Source organism: Dipodomys ordii, unplaced genomic scaffold (genome assembly GCF_000151885.1).
Source record: "Dipodomys ordii isolate 6190 unplaced genomic scaffold, Dord_2.0 Scaffold97, whole genome shotgun sequence".
In the NCBI taxonomy this organism is placed as follows: domain Eukaryota; kingdom Metazoa; phylum Chordata; class Mammalia; order Rodentia; family Heteromyidae; genus Dipodomys; species Dipodomys ordii.
In genome coordinates, this window is record NW_012267313.1 from 721,165 (window position 1) to 745,740 (window position 24,576).

Below are 24,576 nucleotides of genomic sequence, written 5' to 3' on the forward strand. Positions count from 1 at the left end.
CCCCCGTTCGCGCCCGCGCGCTTCACGAGCTGGTGCCGGGAAACCCGCGCCGCCCGCTCGCCGCCGCTGCCTCTTCACCGTCGGTGAGCCGCTCCCAGTCCCAGGTGCCCGGCAGCATTTCCCACGCCTTTCTCGGAGCCTCGTGGCGGACATTGGTGGACTCTTCCCCGCCCCTCTGCTTCATCCAATCACAGACCACGCCGGCCCCCGAGGAGGCGGTGCCAAACTGGTGGCGGAGACTAGCGCGCGGTGAGCGAGGGGGTCCCCCGCCCGCGAAGAGGGGGGCGTGGCCGGCGCCGGCTCTTGCGGCAGAGCTGGGTCGCGGCGTGGGAAAGAGAGCTTGGAGTAGCCGACCGCGCCGCCGCGGGAGCCGCGCCTGCCAGGGAGGGGGCGGGCGGGGAGGGCACGGCGCCCCGCTCAGCCTCAGCGTCGGCGGCTGCCTCCAGGCTGCACCTCGGGCCGTCTCCGCCGCGATGAAGCGCCCTTGCGAGGAGACGACCTCCGAGAGCGACATGGACGAGACGATCGACGTGGGAAGCGAGAACAATTACTCGGGGTGAGCGCGCGCGAGTTGGGCCGGAGATGCTCGGCGCTGGACGGTTTCGGGGAGCCCTGGGATCCCGCGGCTCCTAGGACATTCCCAGGGTCCCTGTTCATTTTTTTTTTTTTGCAACTTCCTGCTGCAGAGGAGGGGAAAGTTGGACTGGGGAAGCTGTGCGTTGAAGGTGCTGGGGGGGGGCGGGGAAGAGTTGGGGTGTGGCGACGGAGGTGGGTGCTCGCCTTCGGGGTGGGGCGGAGGGGAACAGGGACCCGACCCGCCGAAAGGGAGCGTTCGGGGAGCTGGTGACCGAGGGTCCCCGGCTGTCGGCGAGAGGCGCGGCGCGCGGGTAGGAGGTGCGTCCTAGAGACTGGAGAAGCTGCAGCCGCTGGTTTTGGGGGCACTTCCAAAGTAGGTCAGGAGGAAAGAAAAGAAACCCTGGGTTGAGCTTTTATTTGTAGAGAGGCTAAGAACACGACTTGAGTTTTGGAGAATCCCAAGCGATCTGCGCCAAGTGGGTTGAGCCGTGCAGGTTTCACCGTCTGTGATTAGGGCTCAGCCGCGTGCCTGAGTGACAGATGTGCGGCTGGGGCGAGCATCGTTTCTTTTGAGTGGTTTGTTCTTAAGTCTGGAAAAGATCGGCCTTGTGATTACAGAAGCCAGACCTTCGGTGACAGAGGGAGATTACTGAGGCATTTTAGAGGCAAGGCGGGTCAAATGATAATTGCTTCTAATTGGCATCCCAGGAGCACCTTAATTATTGATCTGCAGCTGTCATTCAAAGAGCGAAATTCTTCCTGCGTTTGGGAACATGCAAGTTTCCTTGCATGTTCTTAAATCTAAGACGTACAAACCATCCAGAAACATCAAGAGCAAAGTCACCAAAGTCCTCTTATAAAAGGAATTGAACTGTTATGTCGTCTTAAAAAAAAAAGGTCTGAAGAACGGAAGATATCAGTTGAAAGGTGAAACCAGTAGGGAAGGGGTGAGAATGGAGGGGATAGTTGTTCAGAAACAAGATCCAGAAGTGAGAAGGTGAGGTAATAGGAACCTGGTGTGTGCAACATTCCTACAATGAAAGGGAACAAATAACAGGACTTGGAGAATTTGAAACCATAAGGAGGCATGTTATCCTTGAATTACCAAGGGAAATAGATCCAAACTAGAAAGAAGTGTAAACTTATGTGAGCAAATAATAATTTGATTGAACTTTTAATATGAAAGTACCGTTTCCATTAATGAAATTCAAGATCGCTTTCTGCTTCTAGAAAGATAAGTTTAGTGTGAAGGCTGAGAGACACCACAGTTTCATTTTCAAAGTAAAGCATGTACATGGTACCAATCATGTAATTTTCATTTCTGTACCATTGACAGAATCTTAGGATAATCTTTGAGTGTACAAACAGTCCAATTTATCCTTTCCCCCCTTTTGTAATATGTAACAGAAGTTTTGAACTGGTATGATCATTTCTGTTTGTTTTAAAGGCTTCATCTCGGGACATCAGTTTCACATAGCATGACTATTTGTTGCTGATGTTTTATATGATCCTTGCTTTTTTAAGTGATACTGCTTTTGTTCAGCATGTGTGACAGACAGCAGGAGGAGGAGGGATGCTATTAGAGTAGTTGACTTTTATGAAATATACATGAGTGGAAATAGGAAATATTAATAGCTGACTTCCACCCCGACTGCCCGTAATTATTTCACTGGAAAACTTTGGGCAATAGAATGGATTTCTAGATGTCCACTAAATTTTTCTTTTAACCAGCATAATTCCTACCTGAAAAAAAAAGGCTGACAGGCAGTGAACTATGTTAAGAACAAAGGAAGGAAACTAAGACTAAGATAGCCTAGACAACAAAGGTACAATCACCCTGGATATTTAATGAGTGAAATGAAATAACCAAAAGAAACAATTATCATATTAATACAACAGCTGACCAACTCTTCCTATTTCATAGGCAAAGTACTAGCTCTGTGATTAGATCGAATTCTCCAACAACAACATCTCAAATTATGGCAAGAAAGAAGAGAAGAGGGGTATGTGATTTTTCTCCTTTTCTATTTCATGCAATCCAGTGTAATGCGTAATTGTTGTGTTTTGCTATTGTATGTAATTTCTTCATTTACATATTCATAAACTTCTGTTGTTTTGCTCTCTTTGGAATAGATTATAGAGAAAAGGCGTCGGGATCGGATAAATAACAGTTTATCTGAGCTGAGACGACTGGTGCCAACGGCTTTTGAAAAACAAGTAAGCTTCTCCCCTCCTCTCTCCCCACCCCCTAAAAAGCTCAAAGAATCTGATTCTCTCATCTGGGAATGCGGTTTCTTGTTAGAGCTCATTAAAATAATGGTGTATGTGCCCTGATCTGGCACAGAGCAGCTATTTCAATAAAATGCTTTGTTGTGGCAAAACTATTAAAAACATAATCCATCATGGAGCTGAAAAACATTTCCATTCTTTAGCTTATTTCTCCCTTAAGGGTAACAGTATTCATGCTTTCTCTGTTCTTTCTATGAATACCAGTAGTGGTTTTATTTAAAACTGCACTGTATGTAGCAGTCTTCATATACATGAATACACACACACACACACACACACACACACACACACACACACACGAGAAATATTTTTCTCACTGTTTTTAAAAAGTACTCTTTAATTTAAAAAAAAGTCAAATCCAAGAACATAACTTCTCTTGTTCTCTTTTCTAAATGATAGCATTAATAAAATTTATTTACCAAGCTCCTTACTTTCATTTTTAAGCTCTGGATTGTAATAGAACAATCTTACATTTGGGACATATTTGTGAAGTTTGGTAAGAATCAAATCACATAGAAAATCAAGTGGCAATTTTCAGAGTTCATGTATTTCTTTACAAGGTGCAGGAGTTAATTCTGCATATTTAAGACAAGTAAAAAGATAAATTTTTCAATCTGCTTTGGAGTTTTAGAAAATTTGTGCTCTAATCCTGCCACAGTGGCTAATGAGAGAAATTTCTAAAAGTATCTTTCAAAGGATATGGTAATATATCCTTGTTAAAAATATTTCCAATTGAATTCCAAATAGGGTACAAAACCACAGTTATTTGTATATTCTTTTTGTTTACCTCGTGAATCTGCTAACAGTATAAAACAAGGCCTACAAAGCCCCTGGAGATTGTCCAGAAACTGCAGTTTTAGTTACTAGTCACTTTCACTGGAACTAACTCACACATTTTCACGGAAATGCTGAACAGTGACAAAGGCACAGAATGCAATATGCTTTTAATTATGTATTTTTAAGATAAAAAGGATAACTAATTGATATGCTGAGACTGTCTCTGATAACCTAAATATAATGGAAATTATCCTTTTGATTTGTAGAAGCTTCAATGACAATTAGTTCCAAATGAAAATGTCAGTAATCTATGTTTTGTGGTTTTTCTTTTTTTTTTTTTCTCTTACATCTGAATCATGAAATGTTTGCAGTTAGGAGAAGCAGTTGGCAATTTTTTGTTGTTGTTGTTTTGGTAGACTTTTTTTTCCCCTTAAATATTGACTTTAAACAAACCTTAAGAGCAAACTTGAGTTTTTTGGCAGTCATTTAGCATAAACACAAGCTTTCCCTTTTGCAGAGTTTGGCTACCTACCCTAGCAAGCTGGCCCATTTACAATATGATTAGGAGAGTGTTTTTTAGAGCAGTTAAATAGCTGACACACTTCCCATATCCTGGGTGCTAATAATTTTCAAAAGACAAAGCATAGAATAGAGACCTAGAATAAACTTTTAGAATATTTTTCTAAAACTTTTTTGTGGAGGGTGGGTGTGATTATGTAGCTCTTTCAGGAAATTAGAAGCCACCATAGGCCTCACAGACAGTTGTAAGCATTGGATTTGTGTTTAAAATGGTTTTAAGAGGTCGCCTTATTTTAAAAAAGAGTGACAATAAAAGTATATTTGCAAGACTATTTTATTAAAAACTATTTGTAAAGCTTCAGAAATACTTAAGCTTTGGGACTGCTTATTAAATAAGCTGTAAATCATTTCCTTATTTTTTTCTCTGAGTGTGATCTTGGCATTCACAGTGACACCTGGTGGTAACCTTGAAAGTATTGGTTTTTTTTTTTTCTTTTTCTCTTTTGAGTTCTGGTTTGTGGTGGTATTTTATGAATTACTCTAAAAGTTTATTAGAACTTACTATTTTTGAATAATTTACTTTTAATAGTAATTTGCTAAAATTACTACTGCCTATCTTCCAGAGTTAATGAAACTATTCAACTCATCTAGACGTCAACATTGTGATTACTGAATATCCCTATATAACTAAGACAGATGGAACACAGTTTGAGAATTTATGACTAGAATGGGTTTTGTGAAATGATACTAGAAATATAATTATTATTTTGCAAATAACATTTTATGTCTTTCTTTTTGGTGTTTAGGTTCAGATGAGAAATGTCTGTCATTCATTGTAATAGGGTGATAATTAGTACTCTCATGTAAGTCTGGACAGAATTTAGATTTTTCTGTGAAGGAATTAACCTTAGAGTCTTGTAATGAAAGGAAAAATGGAAACAATAATACTAAATTCTAAATACCAAATATAATGTTCCAAGGTAGTTTCTGTAGAATTTATGAGACGTTATTTGTTTCTGAAGGGCTCTGCGAAGCTAGAAAAAGCTGAAATATTGCAGATGACAGTGGATCATTTGAAAATGCTTCAAGCAACAGGAGGTAAAGGTAAGTAGGTGGCTTCATTTTGTGGGTTTTTTTTTCCAGTCCTGGGGCTTGAACTCAGGGCCTGGGCACTGTCCCTGAGCTTCTTTCACTGAAGGGTACCACTTGAGCCACAGCACCACTTCTGGCTTTTTCTGTGTGTTGTACTGGAGAGTTGAACCCAGGGCTTCATACATGCTAGGTAAGCACTTTACCACTAAGCCACATTTCCAGACTTCACCCCTCCCCCCGCCCCGTGGTTTTTTGTTTTTTTTTTTACCCCTTTCTACCTTTCTCTTTTCATCTTTCCCTCTAATGTTGTATGGAAGTCATAGTTGAACAGTTTTCTAACAAGCTAAAATAGGCGGCCCCAGATTAAAGCCGTGGAAATCAATGCTAATGGCAGGATTGAACTCGTGGGAAAGAACTTCTGGAACAAAAGAAGCACTTGACCCTGGGCTTGTGTTTGCTTTCATAATACTGAGGGAGTGAGGCTTCATTCACTGCAGCATGGTCAAAGATTTGTTTGGGATTTGAGAAGCACATGCTGGAATCTGTACAGAAAGAAAAAACAAATATACAAACATCCAAACATAAACAGGAGGTTGTTAGACTCTCCGTGCCTCCTCTCTCTCTCTCTCTTTCTCTCTCTCTGACTCTGTCTCTTGTCTGTCTCTCTCTTTGTCTCTGTCTGTCTCTCTCTCTCACCAAATAAGGCTGAGACTCAAATAATTTAGCAACTATAAAGGAAGTAACTCCAGAATGATGTTTGTAGTTGTTTTCAGAGATTAGTTGGTTTTGGCTTTATACCAAATGGAACATTTAAAGTTAAATAATGAATCTCTGAACTAGACACCATTAACTGGACAGATGGATTATATTTGAGAGGAGACAGAATAGGTACCATAGCTCCAGTGCCTTAAAGAAGGTGTCATCTCTACTTGATAGTACTCTAGGGAAGAATTTTCCAAGGATCAGGGAGGGACCCTCATCCTATAGTAAAAATATACTTGAGATACTAAAAGGTGTAATGTTCATTCATTCATATTTCATTGTACCACTTTGCCTTCCATTTCACTTGACTTTTTCCTCTTTTATAGCTTTTTCACCCAGCAAGACAGCTATTGATACTTAATTCAGCTGAGTGCTACTACTCAGTATATTTAACAACTGAATAAAGAGAAGGTATGCCAAGAAGTTAGGAGGTGTACAGTGATATAGTGGAGGCTTCCTCTGCTCAGCATGAGCCTTTTACTACTCACCGATGGATCACTAGATCAGGGTATAACAGGACATTGGAAAGAAGTCACTTTTTAGAACGGTGAGGAGTCCTGGGACCTCAGCCCTGACTTTAACCATTTTCTCTCTGTGTCAAGTGATGGGGTAATCATTGAGTAGGAAGCTCATTTGGTCTGAAATACCTCAAGTCATATTTTCCTGAGAACAAAGACTAGCGTAGTATATAAATGCAAACTCTAGGATCCAGCTCAGCCTGGCCACTATCTTTGACCAAAAACAGAAATAGCCTGTGGCCCTCTGAGGATTAAACTAGCAGAATGAGCCCACAAAGCCCTTTCAACACAGTGAATCTATCTCAACATCTGCTACCTAAGAGTGTGAGAAAACTTGAATAGCTGTGGTATAGCAAACATTGTGTTCTAGCTCTACCACATTTAGCACTGTGAACCATGAGACTGAGAATTGTTATCAGGGTTTCAAATATTTGATGTGAGTTGTATTTCCAAAGAGTAAGCAATGTTCTTTGGCTTCATAATAAAAACTGGATTTCATCTTGGTTGCTATTCTTGGCTTCTTGATCAGTCCCAAAATTCATCCCAGAATTGTTTGTGAGCAGACATTTCCTTGCATGCGCCAGGTCATTAGAGAAGTCATCACACAGAAGAATGTGGAGGCCTTGAAGAAGGGATTTGGCAGTTTGGGCTCATATGGTCAAGAATCCCAACTGCTGCCTAATCTGGCACCATAAGCTATGAACTCTGAATGGAAGTTTGATTGTGACTTTGGGGCTGTATCATTTATTAGCTCTGTAACCTCGACTAACCTACTAGCCCTCTCTAGGCCTGTTTCATCATCTGTAAAATAAGGACAGTGATAGTGTCCACATCACAGGTTGTTGTGGGTTACTTAAAAGCTCTTCAAACCATGCTGGAACAGAGGAAGTGGGTGTGGACACATATTATTGTTGATCCAAGATCCACTCACAGGAGACAGCTGCTCACCATATTCCCCTCTGCATTCAACAGTAGGCTACAGATTACACAATTTATATTCCTTCAGATGCATCCAAATTCTCAGCCATGTATAGTAATTTATCTGGCAAACTACAAATGTTACTTATCTCATGACCAATAATGAACATCTGTAGCTTCTCCTGATGTGCCAATTCTGTTGGTTCATTCTTTACATTCTTATTCTAATACTGCAGTCATTTCTAGAGATTTGGCAAAGAAATGTAAATTTTCAAATCCCTCTGGATTTCTGGTCTTTGACTTCTCTAATTATCAACTCCCTCCTTCTTGCTCTCTTCTTGTGGTTGTTGCTGCTGCTGTTCTTGTTTGTAGGGGCCTGCAGCCTGGCCTTGAGCTCTTTCACTCAAGGTGAGCGCTCTACCACTTTGAGCCACAGTGCCATTTCTGGTTTTCTGCTGGTTAATGGGAGATGAGAGTGTCCTGGACTTTCCTGTCCAGGATGGCTTCAAATTGCAATCTCAGATCTTAGCCTCCTTAGTCGTTAGGATTACAGGCATGAGATACCAGTGCCCAGCATCTTCTCTTCCTCCTATAGAAGTCAGAAGCTTGTAAAACCCCTACTCAGAATCCTAAGAACCAAAATCATTCCATGATGAAAATCATTTCATGATGGTCTCACCTTCAGGAATAGTGTTTCCTCCTGATCCTAGGGGCTTTGCTTACTATGCTCATGTCCTAGGATGATAACTTAGTTTTGCTTTGATATGCTACCTTTCAAGATGTTTCCTTGAATCAACTTGGTGCTGTTGTTTCTGTTTTAGTGATGGATATATTTGCCCTAAATAACTTTCTCTCAACATCCAGAATTCTGTTGTAGTGTTAGGATTTTAAATTTATGTCATGGGTGTTTTTTCAATAAGCTTTGATTATAGATTAAAATCATCTAATTTTACTAGAGATAAAGAAAATAGGCAATACTCTGATAGGCAAAAAATAAAAATAAAAAGTATAATAAATACCTTAGATGAAAATAACCTTATTGAACAAGCTATTTCTCATTCATGTATATATAAATCTGGGAAATGAATAATTTTTTATTGTGAAAATATTGTACAGAGAGGTTACAATTACATGGGCAAGATAATGAGTACATTTCTTATCAAGCATTGTAGCCTCCTCCTTTGTTTCCCCTTCCCATCCTCCCTCCCCCCACCCCATGAATAAATTTTTAATCAAAGATTACTTAATCCAGGTACCAATCAGTGGCTCATGCTAGTAACTAACTACTCAGAAGGTGAGAACTCTTACCTACTCAGGAGGTGAGAATGGAAAAGTAACATGTCAAGGCAAGTTCAGGCACAAGTTTTCAACCATTAACTGGATGTGATGGTGTATACCTTTCATCCTATAGGCAGAAATTGGAAGAATTGTGGTTCCGGGACAGCCAAGGCACAAAACACTGTGAGGCTTCATCTAAATAAAAAGAAGCTGGGGTGGTACATACATGTCATCCCAGCCACAAAGCAAAGCAGACTGGTCCATGCACATGCCCAGGCAGGAAACAAGATCCTTTCTGGAAAAGCAGCTTTTTAAGGTAGAAACTGGGAGATAGTGAAAGGGGTGACATTGTCCAAAAAGAAATGTACTCATTACCTGACTTAGGAAATGATAACCCCACTGTTCAATACCTTAATCATAATAATACAATTATATTTTAAAATAGCCAGTTGAAAAAGGGTGCAGGGGATATCATTTAGTGACTGAGTGCCTACCTAGAAAATATGTGGCCTTGAGTTCAAATCCCAGAACTTAAAAAAAAAAAAGATGATTACTTATAAAGAACTTGCTGTTGTAGGGTGCTGGTGGCTCATGCCTATAATTCTAGCTATTGAAGAGGCTGAGGTCTGAGGATCACAGTTCGGAGCCAGCTTAGCTAGGAATGTCGGTGAAACTCGTATCTCCATTTAACCACCAGAACACTGGAAGTGGAGCTGTGGCTCAAAGATATAGAGTGCTAGCCTTGAGTGACAAAGCTCAGGGACAGTGCCCAGGACCTGAGTTTAGGATCAACAGAAGAAAAGAACTTTCTATTGAAGGAGGTGACATTGATCAAGATGAATTGTATTCATAAATTGCTTTATGTGGCAACTCCTATCTACAACCATTTAAAGATAATAAAATATTTTAAATGGAATTTTTAAATGCTTGCAAATGAGAAAGAATCTGGAAAGGATTTGCACATACTAGGGGTCACTCATTCAAAGAGGATGCCATTTACCCAATTATCTATTAGTAAGTTCTTTATTGGTACTATAAGTATCAGCTATTCCTATTTTCTATTCTGTTATCTCTGAATAAAATGGAATTTTGATAAAGGTGACCCAAATCTCGTCATTTTTATGGTAATCATAGATGGATGATTTTCATTTGTACATACAGATACAATTGATGTACGTTTTGTCCTTTGATTGGATGCCAGAAAAATGAAAACTAGGTAATGAAGGGATATATATATACACACACATATATTATGTATGTTATAATATTATATGTTATACTTATATACATACTTTTATTTCATAAAAGTAATGGCAAGATGTTTTCACTTTGTTGCTGAAGAAAAAACATTGTGAGTCAAGAAACACTTATGAATATATTTGGATTCTAGCACATTTCTGGGCAAAGTCCTCCATCTGCTAAGTTATACTTTATATCTCTGCTATAATTCGAAAAGAGTTCAGAATATTTCAAGTAAGCTGTGTAATATCCAGCTCTGTGAGAGTTTTTCTATTTTTTTGTGAAAAAGTTTACCAGGGAAAGTCATTATCCCACAATACTCGTCAAGATATTTTTCTTTTTCCCTGCAAGTATTTGCAATAGGATTATCAGTTTCTCTTCGGTGATACTTCATTACAAGGACAACTGTAAATAATGTGTTGCCAAGTTGTTGCACATTCAGGTTACAAAGGATACACTTAAGGTTCAAAGTACACCTTCGTGTGCAAAAATTAAAACCATACTTTCTAAAGGGCAGAGTGGCGCTTCAGTGAGTCGTTTTTCTTCAGAACTGTGTAATTTTCTCCCTTTCACTCTTTCTCCTTTCCTCCACTCCTCTCAAACCCTGTTTAGGCTACTTTGACGCCCATGCTCTGGCCATGGACTTCATGAGCATTGGATTCCGGGAGTGCTTAACAGAAGTGGCCAGGTACCTGAGCTCCGTGGAGGGCCTGGACTCCTCTGATCCACTGCGCGTGCGCCTCGTCTCTCATCTCAGCACTTGCGCCTCCCAGCGGGAGGCAGCGGCAATGACATCCTCCATGGCCCATCACCACCATCACCCGCTGCATCCTCATCACTGGGCCGCTGCCTTCCACCATCTTCCTGCAGCCCTGCTCCAACCCAACGGACTCCATGCCTCGGAGTCAACCCCTTGTCGCCTCTCCACAACTTCAGAAGTGCCTCCTGCCCACGGCTCTGCTCTTCTCACGGCCACATTCGCCCATGCAGATTCTGCCCTTAGGATGCCATCCACGGGCAGCGTCGCCCCGTGCGTGCCCCCTCTGTCCACCTCCCTCCTGTCCCTCTCTGCCACCGTGCACGCCGCCGCTGCCGCGGCCACCGCGGCCGCACACACTTTCCCGCTGTCCTTCGCAGGGGCGTTCCCCATGCTGCCCCCAAACGCAGCGGCCGCCGTGGCGGCGGCCACAGCCATCAGCCCGCCCTTAACCGTGTCCGCCGCCTCCAGTCCGCAGCAGACCAGCGGTGGAACAAACAGCAAACCTTACCGACCCTGGGGGACAGAAGTTGGAGCCTTTTAAGTTATCCTGGAACTTGCAAATAGTAACTGAATGTCCTTCATTTCAGAGTCAGCTTCAAACCTCTGCACCCTGAAGATAGCCATACAGATGCCTACAGATCTACAAAGGAACAGTAAAGCTGAGTCACAAACCCTCACAAATGGAAATGTGGTGTTATTCCCTCCCTCCCTCCCTCCTCTCTCTCTCTCTCTCTCTCTCTCTCTCTCTCTCTCTCAAAATTTAACACTTTTTCCATCTAAGTTTCCTGGGAATGTGTAGACTGTACAATCCAGCAGTACATCCGTACATCTGAGTTGGGAAAGAAAAATGCTATGACTGAAGTCTCTTACAACTAGAAGGGGAAAAAAATTCTGTTTTCTAAGTGCTGAGCTAAAGAAGGTTTTTCTTCTGGATATGTGCCATTGCACAAGTCAAAATGAGCATAGAGAAAAGGGACAGAGGTCTTAGATTAGGTTGCATATGATTGCCAGGATAGAAGACTCTGTTGAAACCAGAGATTATATTGTTCGAGAAGAGTGCTGAAATAATTCCCAAGTTGAAAGACTTAGTTTGATCTTAGTTTATTTTCTGTATACTGTGTTGTCAAGCAGGGACATTTAACACTGCATTGGTGTAAGCAATGAAGCAATAATTTCTCTCAGTACCCAGATTAATGAGCATTTCTACTTTGCCTATAAGCCCTCAGGCACTTTTTTGTTGTTGTTGTTGGATGGTTCAAATTATGGTGCTTCTTTATATACATCTGACCGTTTGTATAATGAGCCCAAAAGCAGTTGCCTACTGTGTGCCCACCAAAGGTCGGTTCATGCCAACTTGGAAACTTCTCAGCGTGTAAGATTTTGGAGTAATTTATTGTTTCATTTGGACTATTTTTAATATATTTATCCTCTTCACTTTCTTCTGGTAACATGTAATATCTATTCTTTTTTTTGGGAAATCTTGCATTTCTGGGAGTATTGAGGCAAGGAGAGAGCATTGGGAAGAAAAAAGCCACAATTTTTCAGTGTTCCTGATCAAGTTAGTGACAGCGTTTGATCCCAAATCAAGATGAATGTATGCAGCAGAATGTACATAAATTATTTTGGTCCATGCCTAGTCTAGTGCTACATAAATGGTGTTTTTTAAAAAAATGTTTAATGACAGAATAATCTCTTAATACATTGAAATTGAACACATGGGTTTTTATATTTGAAAGATAAAGACACGGCATGTATTATAATGCACTTCATTTCTCCGCTGTGTGGAGAAAGCAATAAACATGAGAATGTTTAACATTATACAAAATTATACTTCTAAATATTTGTTTTTAAAATGCTATATCTAGTTGTTATTTTTTGCATTATCTTGTAACCATTTTCTATGCAAACTTCTACATACCACTAATTAAATGAAATCCTTTTTGACTCTTTCTGTTGCTGAGTTGCTTTTCCAGAATGGAAAGTTGATGTGCATTTCCAGTAAGGTCTTCCTTACTAACAAATTAAGCATGGGTTTTAATGTCAACCTTCACATAATCTGATAGAATTCACTTTATTTGAATGAGCTTACTTGCAAGAGTTTATAAATCAGTTAAACATAGAAAGGTAACATGGAGGCAAGTTTCCTTTGCTACTTATTTATTTATTTATTCAGAAAATCCTGACTATGTGTCCCAAAATGGTGTGGAACTCAGTATTTAGCTCAGATTGGCTTCAGCCTCCTAATTCTATTTCTTCAGCCTCCAAAGTGCTGAGATTACAAGCATCCACTACCATGCCAGCATTGCCTTTTAATCTTAAACATGATTATTGGAAAGGTGCAAATATAAGAGTTCCAAATCAGTAATTACTAAATATAGATACCAAGCTAAAATGTGTCATCCCTTTTGTAACTTGAAAACGTGAAATATTTGTAAAATATTACTTAGGTATATGACTGCCATATGTAGGAATCCTGGTGGTAAATCCCATGTACCTTAATAAAAATTTCCTGTCTTCAATGTGAAAAAGAAATTTGAGTATATTAATATACTCAAAGGAAAAAAGCAAAGAGCTTGTATGGTACTTTGGGTTTGATTATGTTTTTCAGTTTATAGATAAGTTTTACAAAAAGAAAGACAAAATTATTTTATTCTTCCTGTCTATAATATGCCCTGTGTTTCTAATGTCTTTGAGTAGCTCTGATGGAATTAGGTAGCAAATAAGGTGGATTTAATAATAAATGGAGTGTGTTTTTTAATCATAGTTTGTGAATAATAGACATACAAATAATGTTTACTTTAAGATATAATAGGTGATTATCTGCCTGTTGTAATGTCAAGGTTCAAAGGACTTTGTTTTTTGCAAATGTAAACTGCAGAGATCAGAAGGGATTTTTTTTGTTAAAAATTAAGATTAGTCATGTTAAGATAAATCACTTTCTCACATATCTTTGCTTTTTTACATTTCTATCCCCAGTTATTGTTTTCCAGTTTAAAAGGATTAAAATATTTGTAAGCCAACTTGCCAAGGAGTTGATAAGTCAGAGTTCTAAAGATAATCACTGTCAGTAATTTCAGTAGTCTTAGATAAATTATCCTGTGATCAATGTTTTTATATTATCAGCTTTTTAGTCACACTTCATTGTTTGTATTAACTTGGCATTGCAGTTACCATTTATAATCCATGTGTGTTTGTGAAGCAATCTATCACCATTAGGTGTGGTCGCTTTCAAGTTTATTACATATTATATATGGCCTTTTATATTGTTTCTGAGAAAAAGAGCCCTTAGGGTTTGATTTATTGGTAATTTAATTTTACTCAAAATTAACTCAAAAGGTTTTTGGTAGGATGAAAGGAAAGAGGAAACAATTTTAGAATTCAAGATTTTCCAATCAGTAGAGGGGGTAGGGGGAGGCAGTTAGAACTGTTTTCTATTTCATATCAGTAATTCAGGGGGTGTTTATTGAATAATAGAGGTGTACCCAGCACTGTCCTATATATGTCAGATGTGTTGAGTGGTGTGTAGGAACTTATGGAATATAGAAGTACAATCCTACCCTCTAGCCGGGACAGTTATTACTGCTGCACTAGCCAGTCACAGGAACCCTCAAAAGAAAGAGACATGCTGAAAGTAACTGAAGGAGTTTCTGAAGTTGGGTGTAGTAGCTTATGCCTGTAATTGTAGCTGCTCAGAGGCTGAGATCCATAGGATTATGGCTTGAGACCAATTCAATGGGGAGAAAAAGCTCATGAGATCCCATCTCAACCAACAGCTAGATACAGATACACACACTTCACATTCCAGCTACACTGGGATGCATAATATGTGTGGTCCAGGGTGTCCCTAACAACAAGTAAGACCTTATCTCAAAAAAAAAAACCCAAAACAAAACAAAAAAACAGAGTGGGGCACTGGAGGCTCACGTCTATAATCCCAGCTACTCAGGAGGCTGCAATCTTAGGATCATGACCAGCTCCAGCAGGAAAATTCCACGAGACTCCTCTCTACAATTAACCACCAGCAAATCAGAAGTGTTGCTGTGGCTCAACGTGGAGGAGCAGAAGCCTTGCAGCAAAACAGCTCAGTGCCCAGGCCCCATGACCCAAATCAAAACAAACAAAAAAATAGAGCAAAAAGTCTTAGAGATGTGGCTTAAATGGTAGAGCACCTGCTAGGCAAGTAGAAAGCCCTGAGTTCAAATCCCAGACCACAGTAAAGGGATTTTTTTCTTTTTGGGGGTCTTTTGCTATTACAAATATAGTTAATTCCTATCATATTTGAAATGTTAGAGACCTTTTTTAAAAATCACACTGAAACAAAAATGTCCAGATATGAATGATCAGTGGTTCTTTTCCTCATATGTAAATGTATTATAATTTTAATGAAGTCTTTTGGATTACCTCATACCTATATATATATATGTATATATATGTTTTTTGCCCATCAATATTTTAGATGACATGATCACAAAGTAATCAAACTTTAGAATTTCATAGTCCCATAAGTCTAAGACTCCACCAGTTTCAGGATATACTCTTGTTTTAAGATTAACTTTTTGAGGAAAAAGAACCACTAAACCATAACTTTACACCTTGATCATAATACAGTCCAATTACCAGAACATGAAAATGATGAGTAAAATTTAAAAGTCCATGGCTAGAGTTATAACATGGATTAAAATGTAGCTAGTTTTTTATTTGTTTTTTTTTTAACCTTGAAATTATCTTTGGGGGATAAAGTCCTACTCAAATCACTTAATGATCTAAAGATAGAGGTATTCTTTTAGCTTTACATGTTTTAATTTCCTAGTGGGACTACTTCTAGTTGCTCTGCTGTGTTTTACAGAAGAGTGGAGCTTGACTTCCTCTTATAATTCTTGAACATCTGAGCAATGGTCAAGGTTGGGAATATTTCACCCACTACAACAAAGCATTACAACAAACATGACATCATAAACTGTGACTATGGCTCAGATTCTTGGGAAGACTTATAGTCTTTGAACTTCAATGAGAAATGTTTAAGAAGAAGAGAAAGCGCCCAAGCTTAGACAATCTGGTGTAAAGTGCCAGAGCATATGGACAGTAGTTCTCTAGGCACTCCCAGGACCCCTCACTATCTAACTTCAGAGGGAAAGGAAAGGATGAGAGCAGTGGGGAATCTGGTCCTGTATTAAAACCATCAGAACCAATACCCATTCTAAGACACAAGGCTAGAGAAAAAATATATCAAATGTGGTCCTAAGCTGTAGGCTAAGTGTTTGAAATATGTCATCATTTAAACTTTGGAACTGTCCTGTTATTGTACTGACTTACATATTAGGAACTGGAAATCAGGATAATTTTTCATCACCATAACTTGCAGGTTGCCGTGGGACTCAACTCAGGCCTGTGTGATGACCAATTTTTGATCCCCAGACAGTGCTTTATATACCATGTTTTAGATTCAGGCTCATTGAGGTTTCCACCAGATTTTAACCAGCTGGAGATCACTTTAGACTAGTGAAAAAAAAATGCATAGGAATCCTTAATCTTAATGAAGCATTTAGGATTATCTTTCCTGTTCCTTTTGCATCATTAAGTCATTTGTCTGCAGTAGTAACAGAAAACCACCATGACTTCCTTCACCTTTTAGTAGATGAAAGGGTGTGTTTTATGCTAAAATACAACCTAGAGGAGAAATTCTTTTGGCAGGTGTCTAGTTCAAGAAGGTCAGACCTAAGGTGAATTTACCCTCTGTAAGGGTTATCAATGGATACTCTAAAAATCTCACGACCATTGACAAAGGTCAGGCAAAAACAATTAAGGCAAGGTGCTCAGCAAATTGAGTTTGAAAGTCATCCCCATTCTTCCATTGACTATAAACAATAAGATTTTTTTTAAGGAAACTGTTGGATTGTTCTGCCTGTTTATACATTCCTGGTCCATCATGTCATACAGAACCATTCTTCATTTGGCTTGTAATGACCTTTCCAGTAACCCATTCATCTTAGCAATTCTTATTATCAGGAAGGCTTAAACTAACCTAAACTTTTTAGCCTAGAGTTTAGAATGTTTTCAATAGTAGTTAACAATAGGACATAGTTCTTCCAAATTCTTATGCCTAGACACATTTTTATATGATCCTAAGTTCTCAGCCTTTTACAAACCAAGTGTTTTGTTTCCTGTTGTCATTCTTCATGCTATGGGAGTGAAGACATAATTGTATGTGAAATGGTATATGCACATACACCTTAGATGTATGTATACCTTTCTTAAGGCATAGAAAGAAGATGAATTTCGATGGCTTTACAGTGTCTTCTTTGAACTTTATATGGTAATAGTCTAATGCTTTCATTATAGTGTAAACAGAATCATATTTTCTCATGCTGAAGAAAAAATGTTTTGTAAAAAAAATAGCTAGGTCTCACTTTGTGTAAGTGTGGTGGTGCTAAATGCTAAATGTTCGTATGTTCCTAAAGCAACTGAGTATCTTGAGTTAATCCTTCATTTCCTGATTATAAGTTATCAAGCTGAATATTATTTACTATACTGTACAACCCTGCTTCCTAGATCTCTCAACACTTCTTTTAATTTTTTTTCCCCTAATTACAGAGACCCTTAAGATTTTTTTTTTTGTCAGTAAAACAACATGATGAATGAGGGCCTTTGGTAACTACTTTGCTATTTTTTAGACATTATCCTGAGCTAGGATTCTGCCTCTGTTTTCACCCTGAATAGTTTGTCCTGCTGCTTAAATTAGGCTTCTTTGGGGATCTGGAAAGATGATAGAGATAGTTTCACAGTTTGGAAGACAAAACATAGAGGCACCCAGACCTTATGATATTCCGAGATCACATTCCTCGTTCAGAGCCACAAGGCACTCCTATGTGGGAACTAAGCCAGCCACGCTTTTTTTTTTTTTTTTTTGCCTCTATTGCCCCTGTTAAATTTATTGTATTATTTCGGCATCTTTCTGCTTGCAGAAGAACAGGCGTAACCTAATACAGATGATCGGGTGTAGTGATACCATTACCATCTGATGAGGGTATGGCCAGCCTCATGAACAAATGGATAAGTGTTGCCTATGGCGACACACATCTTTGCTGCTCCCAGAAGGAGGCTGGTGGGAAGGAGGGGCGGCGGAATTGTGTCCATCAAAAGAGATCCATGAGTCTACCATTGCTGAGTTGTTGAACAGACTTATGGCATATGTGCTGAAGAAACACGAAGTGTCTCCTGCCCAGGACTATCATGGGAACGGCTCCCAGAATGAAAAGCATGAATTATCGGGTCCACATGGATTAGTTCTCACCCCAGAGCTACCCCTTTGATGTGATTTACAAACCCCAAGCATTCCCAAGAGAGGGAGCCACAGACAAAACAACATAGGCGCAATAACTCAATAGAAATGCACTAGCCACTTCCTCAAGCGCCAATATCCAGCAGGCAGTCTGTTTGCTCCGGGTATCAGGATTTTGAAACAAAAGGAGCAGTGACTTCACAAATTGTTTTCAGGATATGACCTAGTGAGAGAAGTGGTGAAAGTTATTTGCGCAATTGTTCTTTTGAAATATGTAACACTGAATTTAAAAGTCTGTAAGTAAACTTTCTACGTGCTGATACAGGAAAGACACATTAGCAAGGCACTTGTGTGCTTAAAGATAGTGTACTTCACAATCATATCTAGGAGAATGCATGTTTAATTACTTTCATCAAGTCTATTCATCAATTTTGCTTAAATTGGGCTTATTTACTGAAACACTTGGCAGTTAACAGACCCTTTGAAGAAAAACTTGAAATTAACCCTTGTAATTCTAGTGAACTTACTTTCACCAACAATCTCATTTTTTAAAGAAATCTTAATCTTTAGTTACTGAATAGTATAAAAGCTTGTATTTAGTATTAAATTTACTATTATAAAGACCATTATACTAAAGAATATAAAAAGAGAGGCCATGAATTCAGACAGATCTGAGTACATTGAAATATATCAACTACGCAACTTCAGACAAATCATGAAATGTGCACAACCTTTGTTTTTGTTCTGTTTTGTTCTGTTTTAGTAGGTTCTTTTTTAAGTGAAGTAGAATTTTTTTAAAGAATCTATATCACAAAGATTTTTCTAAGGATTGAATGAGAAAATGTTGATGAAACCTGGCAAACAGTGTATGTCAATAAATGGTAGAGCAGCTTGATTCAAGTTCAAATAATCAAAATGCTAAAGTCCAAAATAAGACACATTTGGTTTTATGCACAACTTTCTATTTTCCCATGCACACATCTTTATCAACTTCTCCCTTAACATTAAAATAGCAACAGTTCATTTTTGCTTTTAATGAATTAATTCACAGATTCACAGAATCGGTTAGAAGAACATAAACTGGACCAGAGCTTGCACTTGTAGATGAACAAAACTGAGACCCCAGTTTAGGTAATCTTTCCCACAATGGTATCAATGATTATATGTGAATATATTCTTTCATATCCTTTGCATTCTGGGTGCCAGCAGTTATCATTATGTTGTGGCTGAGCTCATTAGATCCATTTCTTTGCTAAGATACTGTGCTTTGATTATAGGCTCATACCTGTAATCTTAACTACACAGAGGCTGAGATATGAGGCTCACAGTTCAAAGCCAGCCCAAGTAGGGAGCTCTGTGAGACTTTTATGTTTAATTACAAAAATACAAAACAAAACAAACAAACAAACAAAAAGAAAACCAAAGGGAACTAGAGCTATAGCTCCAGTGGTTGAGTGCTAGCCTTGAGCAAAAAAGCTCAGGGATACAGCCCAGGTCCTGAATTCGAGGCCCAGGACTAGCATGCATATGCATGATACCTAGAGATGTTGCTAAGTGGTAGTGAGACTGCCTAGCAAGGGAGTAAGCAATGAATTCAAATCCTAGTAGATACCAAAAAGAAGAAGAAGAAGAAGATCATGACAAAGGAGGAGGAGGAAGAGGAGGAGGTGGTGAAGGAGAAAGTGGTGGAGGAGGAGGAAGAGGAGGAGGAAGGAAGGAAGGAAGGAAGGAAAGAAGGAAGGAAGGAAGGAAGGAAGGAAGGAAGGAAAGAAAGCATACTTTATATTTCTTGCCTTCAAAACAATGACTTTTAATTTAATTCAAAATAAATACTATTGGGGTTATGTTTCCTTAATTAAAAAAAAAAACTTATTGAGCACTACTGAGATTCACATCATCTTACTGGTTTGAAATGATGGCCTACATTACCAAAAAGCTAATTACACACAGGACAACAGCATTGTGCCACTACTTAGCACTGGGTCTCTAGTGCCTGGTCTTGAGCTTTGAGCTGTCGTTGCTGTCTTCTCTTTGTGGCTCCCTGCTGATTTCGGTAGGAAAATAAAATGTTCTGATTACAAAATCTTCTGATTACAAAATTGTCTGATTACATCCTCCTCTATTTCCTTCACCACTTTTCATCTCTTTCCCTTCTGCCTGTGACTTGCCATCCAGGCCTCCTAGCTTGCTTTCAGCTCCTGTATGCTCCATGCTCTACTGCTATGAGGCACGCCCATGTTCATTCTCCTTAGAATAGTCTTTCTTTCTTTCTTTTTATCCTCAGTAATTCATCCTCATTTTCTCAATCAGATAGAGTCCTCCTCTGATGTCACAAACTGGTTCAAAACTTCACCGTGAGCTTGATAAGAAATGTACTCATTACCTTGCGCATGTAATTGTAACCCCTCTGTACAGTATTTTCACAATAAATTAAAAAAAAAAAACTTCACCGTGACATCTTTGAAGCACTGTGACATCTCTTTTCCTTCACAAGACTTTTTCAGTCAAGGTTTACATGTTTGACAAGAAATGTACTTATTACCTTACTTATGTAACTGTGACCCCGCCGTACATCACCTTGACAATAAATGAATAAATAAAATGCAAGTGAAACTAAAAAAAAATTACATTTGTAATTGTTCCATTAATGCCTGTCTCCACTATTTGCAAATGAGTCTCCAAGGCCTCTTTGCTCTTCAGAACAGAGAAGTTCTGTGGACATTGACTAAAGGAATGAATACATGAATGTGTAGCTGACTGGAGGAGGACTGAATGGGTGAATGTCATGCTTGACCAATGTACTTTTGAATGGTTTCCCCAAAATTTAATCTGATAGTACAGAATATATACATGTAAATGTATGCACAATTAATTAAATGAGAGGACAAACACTAAAGAAAAAATGCTCTTCTCTATAGAGACATAGATTTTTTTTATTGTGAAAATACTGTATAGAGAGGTTAAAATTACATGGGCATGGTAATGAGTACATTGCTTATCAAGCATTGTTGCCTCCTCCTTTGTTTCCCCTTCCCATCCCTTCCCATCTCTTACTCCCCTCCACCCCCGGCCAAAGTTGTACATTTCGGTTTTTTACATAATGACGTGTACATCTCATTGTTGCAGTGGGTCCACCTGTGTCCCTATTTAAACAATTTGTTTTTGCCCTTCCACTCCACAAATTATACCAACATCAAATACAGTGAGAGCAGAGGTTATACCGTGGGGGAGGGACATACAAAGCAACGAAGAAATCATCTTATAAATATGTTAGAAACAATCACATGAAAGAAAAAACATTTGAATATTTATCTTGGGGTTCATTTCACCTAACATAAACTTATCTGACCTTTTCTGCTTGTCTCAGACATATACTAGTTATTGCAAATAAGGGAAACCATGGGACCTATGTTTCTTTGGGCCTGGCTTACTTCACTTAATATAATTTTTTCCAAGTCTTTCCATTTCCTAACAAATGGGGCAATGCCATTCTTTCTGAGGGAGGCATAGAATTCCATTGTGTATATATACCACATTTTCTTGATCCATTCATCTACTGAAGGGCATCTGGGTTAGTTCCAGACCTTAACTATGGTAGATAATGCTGCAATAAGCATAGTTGTGCTGGTAGATTTAGTATGGTCTTGTTTGTGATCATTTGGGTAAATGCCCAAAAGTGGGATTGCTGGGTCATAGGAGAGCTCTATGTGGAGTCTTTTGAGGAACCTCCATACTGCTTTCCAAAGTGGTTGAACAAGTTTACACTCTCACCAACAATGCAGTAGGGTTCCCTTCTGTCCACATCCCCTCCAACATCTGTTGTTATTAGAGTTCTTGATTATAGCCATTCTAACTGGGGTGAGGTGGTATCTTAATGTTGTTTTGATTTGCATTTCTTTTATGGCTAGGGAGGTTGAGCATTTCTTCATGTGTCTATTGGTCATCCTTCTTTCCTCTTCAGAGAAGCTTCTCTTTAAGTCTTTAGCCCACTTATTTATTGGGCAGTTGTTTCTTTGAGGATTTGTTGTTGGGAGATTTAATTTTTTGAGTTCCAGGTATATTTTTGATATGAGACCCTTGTCCGTTGTATGGCTAGTGAAGATCTTCTCCCAATCCGTGGGCTTTCTATTGATCATTCATATGGAACAATAAAAGACCCCAAATAGCAAAAATGATCCTTAACAGAAAGAACAGTGCTGGAGGAATATCAATACCAAATTTCAAGCTCTACTACAAAGCCATAGTAATCAAAACAGCTTGGTACTGGCACAAGAACAGACCTCAGGACCAATGGAATAGAATTGAAACTCCAGAAATGAACCTACAGACCTATAGCCATCTAATCTTTGATAAGGGAGCTAAAAAAATTGAATGGAAGAAAGACAGCCTCTTCAGTAAATGGTGCTGGAAAAATTGGTTAAGTACCTGTAGAAAACTAAAGCTAGATCCTTATATATCACCCTGCACCAGAATCAACTCCAAATGGATCAAAGACCTCGGAGTCAAAGCAGACACTCTGAAAACATTACAGGATGGAATAGGAGAAACCCTAGGTCTCCTTGGCACAGGCCGAAATTTTCTTTATAGAGACCCAGAAACACAACAAATCAAAGAAAGGTTGGAAAATGGGATTGCATGAAACTGCAGAGCTTCTGCATGGCAAAGAGACATAGATTTTTTGACTACATTCAACATTTCCAAAGGAAACAGATTTCATAGAATTAAAGACTAGAATGAGACACATGAGACCAGGACGCCATCTCGTGGTTTATTTTCACATTGGCCATTTTCAACCTGCAGGAACTTTCTTCAGAAAAATACCATCATAAACTATTAATATACAGGAGAATGGAATTTTTCCCAGTTAAATATTTCTGGCATGTCATTATCCTAAAAATTTAGCTCAAGCGTTGTTATTTATTTCTTTTTATTTTTATCTCATTTAAATATTATATTGATGCCAAATTAATATATGTTTAAGGTGTGGGTGAGTACATGAAAATGTCAAGCTCTAGGCTAAATGCTAAGGGAAGTTCTTCCCTCCCCCATACTCCTGCATATACTTTCCTTTTGCAAAATCCTAAATCTTCTAAAACTTCTAGGCTAATAGCATCAAAAGCTATACTTTCAACCCTAATCTATCACCCAAGCTCTCTCATATGTCTAATCACTATTTGGCTGTGCTGACTCTGGAAAGCGCAAAGTGAATATATCTTCTCTTCCCACTCTGCTTCCCTGTTTCACCCTCCCTATCAAAACTTTTTATGCCACCTTAACTTTAATAATCACATTGAGCACAAATGGGAGCATGCCCCCAGCTGATTGGATGGTCCATGCTCATAATGAGTCAACCACTTCACAGATTTACTAGGTCATCTCCTCTGCAAACACTCCATAGACAAACCTAGTTCTCCAGGTAGCCCTTAATTCAATGAAGATGACATCTAAAACTAACCATCAAGACCTTTCTCTCGATCCCAGAACTGGGACACTGATTTTAGACATTACAAATCCAGACACTCCAGCCTTGGCATTCCAGGACTTACATAAATGGCCTCCACTTTCTCAGCCTTTAGCCTTAGACTGAGAATTGCACAATGAGCTTCCGAAGCTTTCAGACTTGATATTAAGCCACATTACTGTCCAGCTTATAGATGGACTATTATGGGGTTTCTCAGTCTCTATAATCAAGTGAATAAAATAAATCTCATTTCACAATAAATCCTATCTTATCTATATATGTCGATATCTATGTCTGTCTTTATCTTTATATATATATATATATATGTCTTTATCTAGATAGCTATCTATCTGTCTGTCCGTCTATCTGTAGAACTCTAGTGAATACAGTCATCCTGGAAATGAAACATTCAGCTTATGAATCAGTTTTCAACTGATTCAAAAGATGCCTGTTTCCTTCTCCCTTTCTTTACCATATACAGTACTGTCATGATGATGGTGATGATGATAATGATGATGATGATGTATATTTGTCTGGTGTGAGGCTTGAACTCTGGGCCTGGGCGCTGTCCCTCAGCTCTTCAGCTCAACACTAGTGCTCTACCACCTAAGACACAGTATCACTTCCAGTTTTCTGGTGTTTTAATGGAGATAAGAGTCTCATGGACTTTCCTGCCCAGGCTGGCTTTGAACCATAATCTTCAGATCTCAGCCTCCTGAGTAGCTAGGATTACAGGCGTGAGCCACCAGCACCCAGCTGTACTGTTATTAGTTAAAATATCACTCAAATCACATAACCAATGGGAAGTGTCTATTATATTTATTATTACTGGCAATAATAACATACATATGCCTTAAATCTTGAGGGAAGTGAGATTTCTGAAATCACCAAGATCAACCCCATCTTTTCTAAACCCCAGGATACCTATGACAGTGCACATCATGCAATACTAACGAACAGTCAGCATAACTAAAAGGAAAACAAAACAAATTATTTTAGTTGAAATCATGCTTTCAGTCTATTTTTATACTAGTTACCATTCAGATTTTTTAAATGAAATGGAAACAAAACAAATCCTTAATACCTCACCAAGTGTCAAAATTTTTAG

The 24,576-nt window shown here is 38.9% G+C and overlaps 1 protein-coding gene across 1 annotated transcript; it reads left to right on the top strand.

The window, feature by feature from the left end:
* Positions 1-323: 323 nt before the first annotated feature.
* On the top strand, positions 324-11,399 carry Hey2 (hes-related family bHLH transcription factor with YRPW motif 2). The gene is made up of 5 exons (XM_013026827.1): positions 324-556; positions 2,501-2,579; positions 2,710-2,793; positions 5,184-5,265; positions 10,581-11,399. Exons 1-5 carry the CDS (start codon positions 474-476, stop codon positions 11,267-11,269), a joined length of 1,017 nt encoding a protein of 338 aa, XP_012882281.1. The 5' UTR covers positions 324-473; the 3' UTR covers positions 11,270-11,399.
* The last annotated feature ends 13,177 nt before the right edge of the window (positions 11,400-24,576 follow it).

Excerpts from the sequence above, each read along its gene's own strand:
- Hey2 (XM_013026827.1), top strand. The coding sequence starts at position 474 with ATGAAGCGCCCTTGCGAGGAGACGACCTCCGAGAGCGACATGGACGAG. Across the intron at positions 557-2,500 it reads AGCGAGAACAATTACTCGGG|GCAAAGTACTAGCTCTGTGA; the intron begins GTGAGCGCGCGC and ends CCTATTTCATAG. Across the intron at positions 2,580-2,709 it reads CAAGAAAGAAGAGAAGAGGG|ATTATAGAGAAAAGGCGTCG; the intron begins GTATGTGATTTT and ends TCTTTGGAATAG.